This window comes from Thalassophryne amazonica, chromosome 18, assembly GCF_902500255.1.
Source record: "Thalassophryne amazonica chromosome 18, fThaAma1.1, whole genome shotgun sequence".
Classification (NCBI taxonomy): domain Eukaryota; kingdom Metazoa; phylum Chordata; class Actinopteri; order Batrachoidiformes; family Batrachoididae; genus Thalassophryne; species Thalassophryne amazonica.
In genome coordinates, this window is record NC_047120.1 from 44280329 (window position 1) to 44293151 (window position 12823).

At 39.1% G+C, this 12823-nt stretch overlaps 1 protein-coding gene across 1 annotated transcript in view; it reads right to left on the reverse strand.

Annotated features, from left to right (window-relative positions):
• Positions 1-526: 526 nt before the first annotated feature.
• LOC117531395 (corticotropin-releasing factor receptor 1-like) overlaps positions 527-12823 on the reverse strand; it is an 87218-nt gene continuing 74921 nt past the window's right edge. Inside the window, exons 11-14 of the mRNA XM_034194489.1 lie at positions 6411-6496; positions 6147-6282; positions 5855-5896; positions 527-1095 (exon numbers count right to left, since the gene is read on the reverse strand). Coding sequence (XP_034050380.1) covers positions 955-1095; positions 5855-5896; positions 6147-6282; positions 6411-6496 — 405 coding nt within the window. The 3' untranslated portion in view covers positions 527-954. The remainder of the gene's footprint in view (positions 1096-5854; positions 5897-6146; positions 6283-6410; positions 6497-12823) is intronic.

A 12823-nucleotide genomic window follows, 5' to 3' on the forward strand; every position in this document is an offset into this window, starting at 1 on the left:
ACTATCACAGATTTCGACTGGTTTGTGAACAATATTTGAGGGAAATGGTGATATTGTGTATGTGGAAAAAGTTTTAGATCTTTGAGTTCATCTCATACAAAATGGGAGCAAAACCAAAAGTGTTGCGTTTATATTTTTGTTGAGTATACATTGCATTTTGGGTAATGGGAAAATTCAGACTGGCATTTTATTTATTTTTTTCAAGTGCAGTATCCCTTTAAGGACAGCAGGGAGTGCCATACAGTTACAGATTTACTTATTTTAACTGGCAAATTTATTTTGGAACAAAACTCTCCAGTTGGGAAGAATGGAATATATTCAATCTTCCTTGAAAGCTCATGAAATTAACACAACTGAGAACATAAGAAAAATAGCACAACACCAAATTAACCAACAATGACCAGACACCTGTTTGCATTAACCCCAAAATAAAATAAAATGAATAAATCATAAAATAAAGGGAAAAAAACCTGTAATGTTTATTTTAATAATTTATTCACTGCCCTCTTCATGACCTTTTAGCATCTCCTGGGACTGACTACGTCATTGCAGTCCAGCAGCATAAGCGCCAAAACCAAACAAACAAACAAAAAACGAAGTGCAAGCAGGAATATAAGAGATCATTTCAATGGCAGATGAATATCACAGAACATTCACACCCAGTCATACAGATCTGGACTCGGCTTGGTCTCTTGCAGCTCTTGGTCCTCTAACCTGCCATTTACTAAATACTGCAGTGTCCTTTATCCTGTCCCTCATCCACTTTCTCAGCAAAGGCTGCTTAATGTCAATCCCCCAGAGGTCCTGCAGAGTGATACAGCCATCTCTCTCTTTGGCCTTGTCCAAACTCTAAATGTTTCAGTGTGCTCTGGTGCTGATGTGACAGAAAACGACGAGAAATGCAGCTGGAGGTTTATCCCGGTGCACTTACTAGGACACGGCTGCCTTTCACTCTCATAGTGAAGTGGACTGCTTGATGCTGTGGAAGCTGACCCGTGAAGGAGATGTGGGGATGGATATAGCTTGGGTCATTCTGGCTCGGATAGAGTGCTGCTCCTGCCATCGATGAAAGCGCTTCCTCGCAGCTGACCGCACCTGTCAGTGACAACCCGAGAGACGAGGGCAGTCAGGCAGCTGATTGATTGTTCTGTTAACCTGATCGTGATTTATGCTTCCACATGCACACTGATTTCTGGCACGTTACCTTGCAGTGTTTGGGATGCTTGCTGATGTCTAATTATTTTCTCTCCACATGCACATTAGTTGAGTTTACAGAGTTTTAAAAAGGAAGAGTTTGGACCAAGTGTCATGCTTAGTTATCACGTTACAGGTTGACATATGTGACATGTCATAGAACCCAGTGGATGTTGACCTTGTTTGACCTTTACTTTGGAGACCAAGCATTCAACACTGTCAAAACTATTCCATTTATTCATCCTATTAGCTCAACCAATAATTTGCATCACTTTTTACCAAAATTGGGGCAACTTTAACTTTTGACCCCTGTACAAACTGAAACTGACCTTTGTCACCATTTTTGCTGTTTTTACCCCATAACTCCATAACATTCAGTCACAGATACTCCAAACTATACCTTTTTGGAATCGGTATGATCAAGTGAATGATGCGATATAGTTTTTAATATGATTAGAGCATTTTTAATTTTTGACCACTGTGTAATTCTTCAGTTGACCCCTACCTGGCTGCCTATTGAAAATTCAGGTGGCTAATCGGTTGTTTCAAAAGAGTAATGTCTAAGGAGTATTTGTGCCAAATTTGATGCTTGTATCACCATTTGCAGGATTGTTTCAGTTATCTGCTGCACTATAACTTAAAAGGGAAGTTACAAAAGGTATTGTAAAACTGAGAAAATTCCCCTGGACCACCAAACGACATCTCACAAAAATATATTACCCTTTTAGTGATTATGGACAGTTTTACAGACCGTCCCATACTGTATTTTCAGAGCCTATAATGAAATGTGTGGTTTGTCTTCGCCATTTCTTTTCACAACTGACTACAAATTATATCAATTTGTTCTGGACCAGTTTATACTTTGGTATCCCAGAATTGCACACATTTAGATAAACTGGCACAGTTAGCGAACTATGACAGCTTCCATTGCTTTGGATGTTAGGGTTAGGGTTACTTCCTTGTGAAGTTGCTGTTTGGCAAATACACCAAACAGCACCAGGGATACTGCAATGCAGGATGGTACATGGATCAAACGTCTTGCTTGTATGGTGACTGAGGATGAGCAAGCACCTTGGTCGGATTAATCAAAAATATCCTTTATGGTGTAAAGGTATACTGACCTGATAAATCATATCCATTTTCCCCCTCATCTGTTACCAAGGTTTTTGCATTTTCAGTTGCAATTTATTTTGTTTGTGTGTCTGCAAGAAAGATTACTGCACTCAAAAAGTCTTCAAACAATCTAGTCAAAACTTGGTACAGTCATCAATCAATCCAAAAATAAATAAACAAATCATTTTTTTTATGTATTTCTTGACATTCCAATCAATGTCTGTAAATCTAATACTTGGGGAGCACAATGATACAGTGCTTCACTTTTGCCTCACAGCAAAAATGACCAGGTTCCAAAGCCCACCAGACTCCATCTGGATGTTGGGTAAGGAAGAACGTTTAGCGTAAACATCTCCTAAATTAACGTGTATCCATACAAGATCTGGCATGATGGAATGGTAGAAACTAAGTCAGTTACTAAACTATCTTGATTAAAACTGCAGGTCATGCATATTACAGTGGTAACAGTTAGGATTACAGTTAAAATGTGATGCCTGTTCAGTGCTCTCCAAGTAGCACCATCAATTGATCCATTTTTGCCTCACATCTGGATGAGATTTTTTTTCATACACATCAAACAGAACAGGATCTTGGTATTTTCAATGTATTACCACTACTACTTTTTTTTAGCATCTCCATGAAGTCAATTAATGTGATTGATATCATTAGGAAGACAACTATTAAAGGAGAATTTAGACATTTTTCAACCTGAACAAGTATTTGGGGTCATTTTATTGACTCAGGAGAAAAGATAAATTAGTTGGCACATTACTGATTTAGAAAGCAAACATCATCATAGGCAAGCTAAAAACACTTGGAATAAACTGCTTTTTGTAGCGATGTCTGGTAGCACAGAGGATCCCTGTGGAGGTAAATGAGAGGCTCTTTCTGTAAGACCTGGCCCCTGATCAGTAATCGACTCAGTGTAAAGCAACGCCAGGGGAGGATAGCTGGGCTAAGGTAAGCAGCTAACTGTGTAATCATTCAACTTAAAAAAGTTTCTTTACATTACTGAGGTAAACATGCCTGTGTTTTTAAATTGCCCCACCGTTAATACTACAACCCCTGGCAAAAATTATGGAATCACCGGCCTCAGTTGTTCAATTTTGTAGAAAAAAAGAAGATCACAGACATGACACAAAACTAAAGTCATTTTAAATGGCAACTTTCTGGCTTTAAGAAACAATATAAGAAATCAGGAAAAAAAAATTGTGGCAGTCAGTAACGGTTACTTTTTTAGACCAAGCAGAGGGGAAAAAAATATGGAATCACTCAGTTCTGAGGAAAAAATTATGGAATCATGAAAAACAAAAGAACGCTCCAACACATCACTAGTATTTTGTTGCACCACCTCTGGCTTTTATAACAGCTTGCAGTGTCTGAGGCATGGACTTAATGAATGACAAACAGTACTCTTCATCAGTCTGGCTCCAACTTTCTCTGATTGCTGTTGCCAGATCAGCTTTGCAGGTTGGAGCCTTTCCATGGACCTTTTTCTTCAGCTTCCACCAAAGATTTTCAATTGGATTAAGATCCGGACTATTTGCAGGCCATGACATTGACCCTATGTGTCTTTTTGCAAGGAATGTTTTCACAGTTTTTGCTCTATGGCAAGATGCATTATCATCTTGAAAAATGATTTCATCATCCCCAAACATCCTTTCAATTGATGGGATAAGAAAAGTGTCCAAAATATCAACGTAAACTTGTGCATTTATTGATGATGTAATGACAGCCATCTCCCCAGTGCCTTTACCTGACATGCAACCCCATATCATCAATGACTGTGGAAATTTACATGTTCTCTTCAGGCAGTCATCTTTATAAATCTCATTGGAATGGCACCAAACAAAAGTTCCAGCATCATCACCTTGCCCAATGCAGATTCGAGATTCATCACTGAATATGACTTTCATCCAGTCATCCACAGTCCACAATTACTTTTCTTTAGCCCATTGTAACCTTGTTTTTTTCTGTTTAGGTGTTAATGATGGCTTTCGTTTAGCTTTTCTGTATGAAAATCCCATTTCCTTTAGGCGGTTTCTTACAGTTCGGTCACAGACATTGACTCCAGTTTCCTCCCATTCGTTCCTCATTTGTTTTGTTGTGCATTTTCGATTTTTGAGACATATTGCTTTAAGTTTTCTGTCTTGACGCTTTGCTGTCTTCCTTGGTCTACCAGTATGTTTGCCTTTAACAACCTTCCCATGTTTGTATTTGGTCCAGAGTTTAGACACAGCTGACTGTGAACAACCAACATCTTTTGCAACATTGCGTGATGATTTACCCTCTTTTAAGAGTTTGATAATCCTCTCCTTTGTTTCAATTGACATCTCTCGTGTTGGAGCTATTATTCATGTCAGTCCATTTGGTGCAACAGCTCTCCAAGGTGTGATCACTCCTTTTTAGATGCAGACTAATGAGCAGATCTGATTTGATGCAGGTGTTAGTTTTGGGGATGAAAATTTACAGGGTGATTCCATAATTTATTCCTCAGAATTGAGTGAGTCCATATTTTTTTCCCTCTGCTTGGTCTAAAAAAGTAACCGTTACTGACTGCCACAATTTTTTTTCCTGATTCCTTATAGTGTTTCTTAAAGCCAGAAAGTTGCCATTTGAAATGACTTTGGTTTTGTGTCATGTCTGTGATCTGCTTTTTTCTACAAAATTAAACAACTTAATGAACATCCTCTGAGGCCGGTGATTCCATAATTATTGCCAGGGGTTGTATATAGCCAGTTAACCCATGGCGGTGTTTACGATCTAAATCAACATTATACCGGTTAGTTTTTGTCCTGACTCAAAAAATGATTTACAAAACATCTAAAAACAGAGCTGATGTTGTAAGATTCAAGAGCTTCCATTTAAAAATTGGTACTGATTGGAATAGGATGTGAATTATGGACCATTTAGGGGATTTTTTAGACATTTAACTAATTTCTCAAATACTAACAAAATGTTCTTTTGGAAATCTGATCATTCAAAAATTGGTACTGATTGGAATAGGATGTGAATTATGGACCATTTAGGGGATTTTGTAGACATTTAACTAATTTCTCAAATACTAACAAAATGTTCTTTTGGAAATTTGGTCAGAAATTTGCCAGAAAATCGAAAATTTTCTTTTTTGGCCTTGGTAATGGTATGTGTTCTCCCACTGCTCTTGCATATTTGAAGAGTATCACTGAATGATTAATCTTTAAATGCAAAAGGTGTCAAGCACTCATTTTTAGGTAATTAATAAATACTGATAGTACATCTACAATAATAATGCATTAAATAAACCGCAACATGTACACTTCTTAATGTTTCGGTGCTATTTTAAGAGGATTTTACCCCTGATTGTTTTGACAATCAAGTTAGGTTTGACACTGTCTTAAAGCGTACAACATGATGTCACTTGTGTTGACACGTGGCAAATCTTAATGATGCCTCAATAAAAGTACATTAAGCTTAATCCCTCATTAACCTGCAAATACGGACAGTAAAGTCTGGACGGAAGCACCATAAAATATTTAAGATCAATAGCAGACATGAATTTGCTTACCTCACTGTTTAGGAAGCAATAAAATACTGACACAAAGAAGCCCTGTGTGAGAAGGAGAGGAAGAAAACATCATTACCATCTAAAGGAGGACATAGAAAAACAACACCCTGATCCTTTTTTAATCACACTGACAGCAGATTACCAAGCACATTACATTCATTCAATCATCTGAGTGTGCCATGTCATTTTTTGCTGTCCACTCAGCACAATTACTGTCTTAGCATAAAAAATCCACTCACACAAAAACTCTTTACATGCTAAACTTTGGTTTTAATGATAGATGGGGCCAAACCTGGAAGGATTCCAAGAAGGAGTTGAAATATATAAAGACGATTTGAGAGATCTCATCTTCCCCCGGGTTGACGAAAAAGAGCATATACGTGATTCCCAGGAGAGGAAGGAGCACCAGCGTAGCCTTCACAGCTTTCCTACAGATGAGGATGCAGTCAGCCATGAGAGGCGAGACAAACTGTCTTTACAGTGACAGAAACACTCGAAATCAAGGCCTTCAGCCCGTTTCTCCATTTGGTGCTGCAGACGATGTTTTCAAATATACCTGTACTGAATTGTCTCCGATGTGGTAGAAGCTCGCAGTTTGGTCATCAAGATTCTCACTATGTTGAAGAGGAATATAAAATTGATCTGGGGATAAAACAAAAGAACATGGTGAGGTTTCTTAGCGGTAATAAAGAGTCTTTTCCAGTCCATTCCATTTGTCTAGCCTCAGAAGATGGAATGAGCTATACAGACATTCAATTGCTATTAATGTAAAAACAACTATCTGGTGTGAGGTTATTATTTTCTACAATTTGCTAAATACTGGATTACATAAGAAGATTATAATGATGGGCAGTTTCAGGTCAGGTTTGGGAACATGCACTGCTACTGAGCTATCCCCAGAACTGCTTTGGGTCCAGTGAAAGTAACCATTTGTTGCCCACTTAACAGGAACCAGTTTATGGGTGCAAAAATGAAAACCCGCACGCATGTAATAAACAATTTTAATTTTTCTGATTAATCAATTAATCTAAAGGATTTTTTTTTACATTAGTCTACTGATTATTTTCTAATTAGGTTAATTAACCAGTAAATCACAACCACAAACTAAAAAATAATATTTGTCATTGAATTCAAAATTTATTGGCACGAAAAGTGTTTATTTTACAAATAATAAAAAAGAAATCCTAATATATAAATGATATATAGTGCCAAAAATGAAAAATGCAGACATGGAAAAAATATGGAAGAAAATCCTGTGTACAGCTTTTCCTCCTCCTGGGACACAAATGACAGAAAATAAAATTCAAAGATCATATTTCATAGAGCTTCAACTAACAGTTACTTTTGTTATCTATTAATCTGATGAATATTCTCTGGATCAATCCATTAATTTTTCCATATATATATATATATATATATCTTCACACATAGTACGAATGTGGTCGAATTGTGCATGAAGCAGGAATCGTATGCAATACGTGTAAAATCGTAGCTGCCTCCAACGACTCATACACCTGTTGCTACAACTATTTGCTCACACCAGTGGCTGAAAGACAGAATGTGCCCTGTGAGAGCCCATTCGATCCCTCTCGCGGCAGGTGTCGGCCAAATTCCAGGTGACACACACGAACATCTACACTGTTCGCTTGGCACTTAGAAAATGTGTGTCCATTTGCGCTATTAACATAAAAACAGACAGCAGACTATCACTTTCGAGCTGGTGGTGAAATGTGTCTAAGTGCCCCCACGACTGTGGAGATGCCAAGTACACATGTGATGTGCCAGAGTGTCGGCTCCCCAAACAACACGTGCATGTGGTTCGCGTGCCCCCACAGGTGAGGCGCTTCTCATCTGATCACAGAGTGACACCTCGGTCTGTGCGTTGAACGGACGGGGGCGTGGCTGGGTGCCAACACTCGAGACATTTCTGGTCCTGGATGTCAGCTGCAGTAGTAGTAGACGCGTGAAATGCTAATGACACAATAGCGAAACACCCCATGAGCTAGACTGTCTCATTTAAGAATGGTTGGTTTCAGCCTCCGCTGTGTTTGAAGATCTGAAGCCTGAAGAATTCCATAGGACACAGCCCTTAGAAGGGTCCGGACACTGAATTGGGGCACAGCTTTAGTGTTTCCCTATCTTGACATCTTTGCTGGATTGTTAAGCATTTTCCTTGTGATTCTAGTGTCTCTTGTTGTATTCTACGTTACTGCTTTCCTCTTACAGACCTTTGCTGCTGTTCCATGTTCCGGATTTTGACCTGCCTTTCTGGATTGATTCTCTTATGAAGTCTTGATACTGAACTCTGCCTGTGTTTGGAAAATCCAATGCTGCCTCTTTCAGAAAGACTTCTACCTGTTTGGACTGATCTCCTGTGTTTTTGATGTTGAACCGCCTCCAATGTCTGACTAAAGAATTTTGAACTTAATCATTTGATCTGTTCAGTGCGCTGGAGTCAAACCTTTGTACTCACTTTTGCACAGTTGGCCTGAAGAGCCTGTTAGTCTCTGAAGACACTCTCTCACTACTCAGTTTAAACAAGTCCATTCATTAGTGCTTGCTTGGACATTAATATGCTTTTTTTTCAACTACATTTTAAGTCACGAATTGTAAAGTCCAACAAGCTCAAAAACACAGCACCATGCCAAAAACAAATAGCAATAATTCACTGATTCTCTTGTCAGCCAAACTGAAGGATTTTCTGGTAGAATATGAGATATGAGGGCACAGATGTATGTTTTAGTGCTTCTTGTAGAGATGACTTTTCAAGTACAGAGGAAAACACAAGATGCAAAGCTCATTTCATCACCAGAGACCCCGCAGATTGTTGAAACAAAGCAGAAAAATGGTCAATTCGCTGCTGCAAAGGGAGTGCTAACAGAGGCAGTGTTTGGTGAGTGAGGGCGCACTCTGGATGAGATGTACAGGCTGAAAACAGTGTTTTAGAAGCCCAGTCATGGGGGAGTCCAGACGAGAGATGGCTAAAGCTTGTACAGAGTCCCTAGCCAATTTGCAAGATTCTGCACAAGCAGTGCTGAAGTGTCTGCTGTTGAGGAGAAATTTTTCACAAGGCAATGAAGAGTAACACCGATGTTTTGAATGCTGACGGAGAGGTTTGGCAGACGGCAGTGTCAGTTTAAAGTGTTGTTGAAATGCTCTTCACCCTCAGTTGTATTTCAGATGTGAGCTGCTGAACTTGGTAGTAGATGACATCGATCTAGTATGTAAGGATATAAATAAATAAAAGCCACAAATAAATCTCTCAAAGGATAACAACCTCATGTAAATCTAATTGTTAAGGAGACTCAATACGACCTTGGATTTGATTCTTGTTATTAATCCCAAAATTGCAGCCATAATTCTTTTTTAATGCCAAATATCTCAGATTTAATAGCTGCAGTGGGTGGGAGAATGTTCATGCATCATGATGTGCAGACTAACCGTTTACAAAAAAACTGCATTTATCTGAAAACCTGTCAGCAAATTGATCATAATAGTTTGCTTTTGGAAAAACAACAGCAACATTAATGAAAAGCTAGTACTGACCATTTATGATTTCTTTCCTTAGTTCTGCTTTCATCTATCAGTCTTTACTGAAACTTTAGAGGTGGGTGATACCGGGAATTTTGGTATTGATCCGATACCAAGTAAATACAGGCCCCGTATCGCCGATATCGATACCGATACTAATACTTTTTCATATTTAAGCTTCATAGATCCAAAGGACCCAAAAGACCTAGGATAGAATTTCGCCAAACATTGTACGTGACAACAAAATACTTTATCACAATCAACATTTTTGTTTAAAAAAATATCACTCAACACAACTTAAAGTCTCCTTAGGTAGAGGGCTGACAAACCACAATACAAGGGTGCGCTGCTCCGTGTTGTGTGACACAGCGCAGTGCTGCTCTTAAGCCCCGTTTACACACAGACGGTAAGAGCTCCCGGAAGCGTCCCGGAAGAGTTTTTGGCCGTCTTAAGGATCACACTCCGTTGTTAACGCCGGCAATAGGGGGTGTGGCTTAGTTCCAGCATTACCGGGAATCGTTGAAAAATTATTCAACATGTCGAATAATTCCGGGAGCACTCCCAGAGACCTCCCGTGACGAGAGCGACAACGCGAACAACGGCATTTGATACTTTTTAATCGCCGTTTCATCTTGCTGCTTCCTGTAGTGCCGCAGTTCTCATCGCGACATGATGACCAATCAGGGACTGAATATGTAGTGACGTGGAGATGTCTGGAGTTTGAAGATGTGAACATGTCCTGTATCTGATAGCAGCCTGTGAGCAGGACTTATGTCTCTTTTGTCCTTTATTTTACAATCATGACAGAATTTTTGGAGCGAGCAGCAGCACCACAGCAGCGTGGAGCGGAGTTTATTTTTATTTTTATTTTACGTGCGTGCGCGCGCAAATTGTCCTGGAGATTATTTTGCTTATTAGCTACACAGCTGTATAATAAAGCAAATGGTGACTGGCTTCTAAACACAATTATGACAGTTTTTTTGGGGAAAGAGCAGAGGAGCAGCCCCGCTGAGCGGAGTTTCATTTTTTACTTTCTTTTTTTTTACGTGCGGGCGAGCGAATCATCTGTAGAGAATATTTTATTAATTAACTACACAGATGTATAATAAAACAAATGGTGACTGGTTTCTAAACACAATTATGACAGAGTTTTTTGGGGGAAAGAGCGGAGGAGCAGCCAGCGGAGTTTCTTTTTTTCTTTCTTTTTTTATGTGCGCGCGAGCGAATCGTCTGTAGAGAATATTTTATTAATTAACTACACAGATGTATAATAAAACAAATGGTGACTGGTTTCTAAACAATTATGACAGTTTTTTGGGGGAAAGAGCGGAGGAGCAGCCCCGCCGCAAACAGCAGCGGGGAGTGGAGTTTCTTTTTTTTTTACGTGCGCGCGCTCCGCCCCTTTCCACAGCGAAAACAGCCAGAACTACCGCGAACTTCTGTCTACGTACTACTCGCCGACAAAACCGTCTATGTGTAACCTGGGCTTTACAGACAGAGAGTAGACTTTGATGAATCTGTGTGCACAGCAGTTAGTGTATGCGGGAGAGAAAAAAAGCTTGAGTATCGACCTTTTTACACAAGGATCATTCAATATCAATACCAGCGTTGGTATCGATATTATCGATATTAGGCTCGATCCGCCCACCTCTAATCTTTATAAATCAGGGACACAAAGCAGCTAGCTGTTTTTTTTTTTTTTTTGTTTTTTTTTACATTTTTGCCCTACCAAAGCATAAACTGTTCTAAAAACAAATGAATATGATTTTCAGTTTGATGTAAGACAATACTAGACAGGACAAATCAAGTCCTTTTATGTTTTTCTTCATTTGTTAATGACTAGCACCCACGCTAGCTAGCCTGCTATTGTGATCCACTTTGCGTTGATTATCATAGCAGATAGCCATCAATCATCATCTGATTAAAAGTTGTCTTACCAAAGTTTATTTAAAAATCTTTATCATTTTCAGTCAGTTCTAAGACAATATTGAAGAGTACGAATACACTCTTTTGATGCATTTATTACAGCCATGCTAGCTAACAATCTACTGTGACCTAATCAGTGCGATATGTTTCTGTGCTATTTTATAGAGGATGATATCGTAGCGATGGCACATGATCATGCTTCAAAATTCTGCCATATTGAAATAGAAAGATTCCAGAAACAAATTAATATATGTAAATTGCAGAAAGTTGTAAGAGAATACTGGATAAGAGAAGCACACTCACTTTTGACCGTTGGGGTTTTTCATAATTATTGTATGGCCTTGCCTTACAATGTGGAGCGCCTTGGGGCAACTGTTTGTTGTGATTTGGTGCTATATAAGAAAAAAGTTGATTGATTGATTGATTTTATTAACTGTTAAACTATCTAGTAAGTCATATAGCTGTCTTAGAAGTTAGCCTGTTAACTTAATTAAGCATATACAGTGCATCCAGAAGGTATTCACAACGCTGCACTTTTTCCTTTTTTTTTATGTATCAGCCTTATTCCAAAATGGATTAAATTAATTTTTCCCTCAAAATTCTACACACAACAACCCATACAACAACCCCCCATAAATGTCCAAAAGACAAATGTCGGGCTGGAAAAGACAAGACAATTTTCCAAGTCAATGATGCAGCAGTGTGTCGTCTATATGCTAGATATCACATCTGTGATTAGTGGATGGTCTCAAGGGCGGAAACAAAACTGTGTGTTTTTTATGCTGTGTGTCCAGCAACTGTCTCATCTTTTCTAGTCCGACATTTGTCTTTTGGACATTTATGGGGCCATTACTGTAAGAAAAGTATTTGAAAATGTGTATTTTGATCTCTTCGAGGGACCAGCCAGGCTTAAAACGACAACGATGAGCGATGTCATTGGTGCTTGCGCCCTCTCATGAACAGTTAAGCCTCGCATGACAACACCCTGTGATCAACTTGTCCAAGTCCAGCAAATGCTCCAGAGGCTGTATTGTTGGTGTGAATAGCGATGCCGACGGCCCGAGTGAGCTTATTTTATGACCGCAATGCAGATGCTGTGCACACGCAACACGTGCGCGATGCATTCATAATACACCCGTAATACTGCCGTGATAATCTCAATGTGTCGGATAAGTTTCCTCACTACATGCGTTATATAACCGTGATTGTTCATCATATATTCGCTATATATTATTAATATATCCGTAATTCATACTGGGACATTTGTTATTTTTGGCCATTTTTGTTGCAGACGGCTACAAATGCCCGCAATTTGTGTACTCAAATCACGCACAATTAATCCTCTCCCCAGTGGGACAGGGCCCTAAAACTTCTGACACAACCTCTTTCATTTGCCTCGTCTTCCCTTTTCCACTGGGAACCGAAAAATAAAAAAACCCTGCACTTTTCGCGACTGCTTCTGTGATTGCAGCCGAAAACAAAACAGTACACCATTTTTCTGTTAGAAGCGAT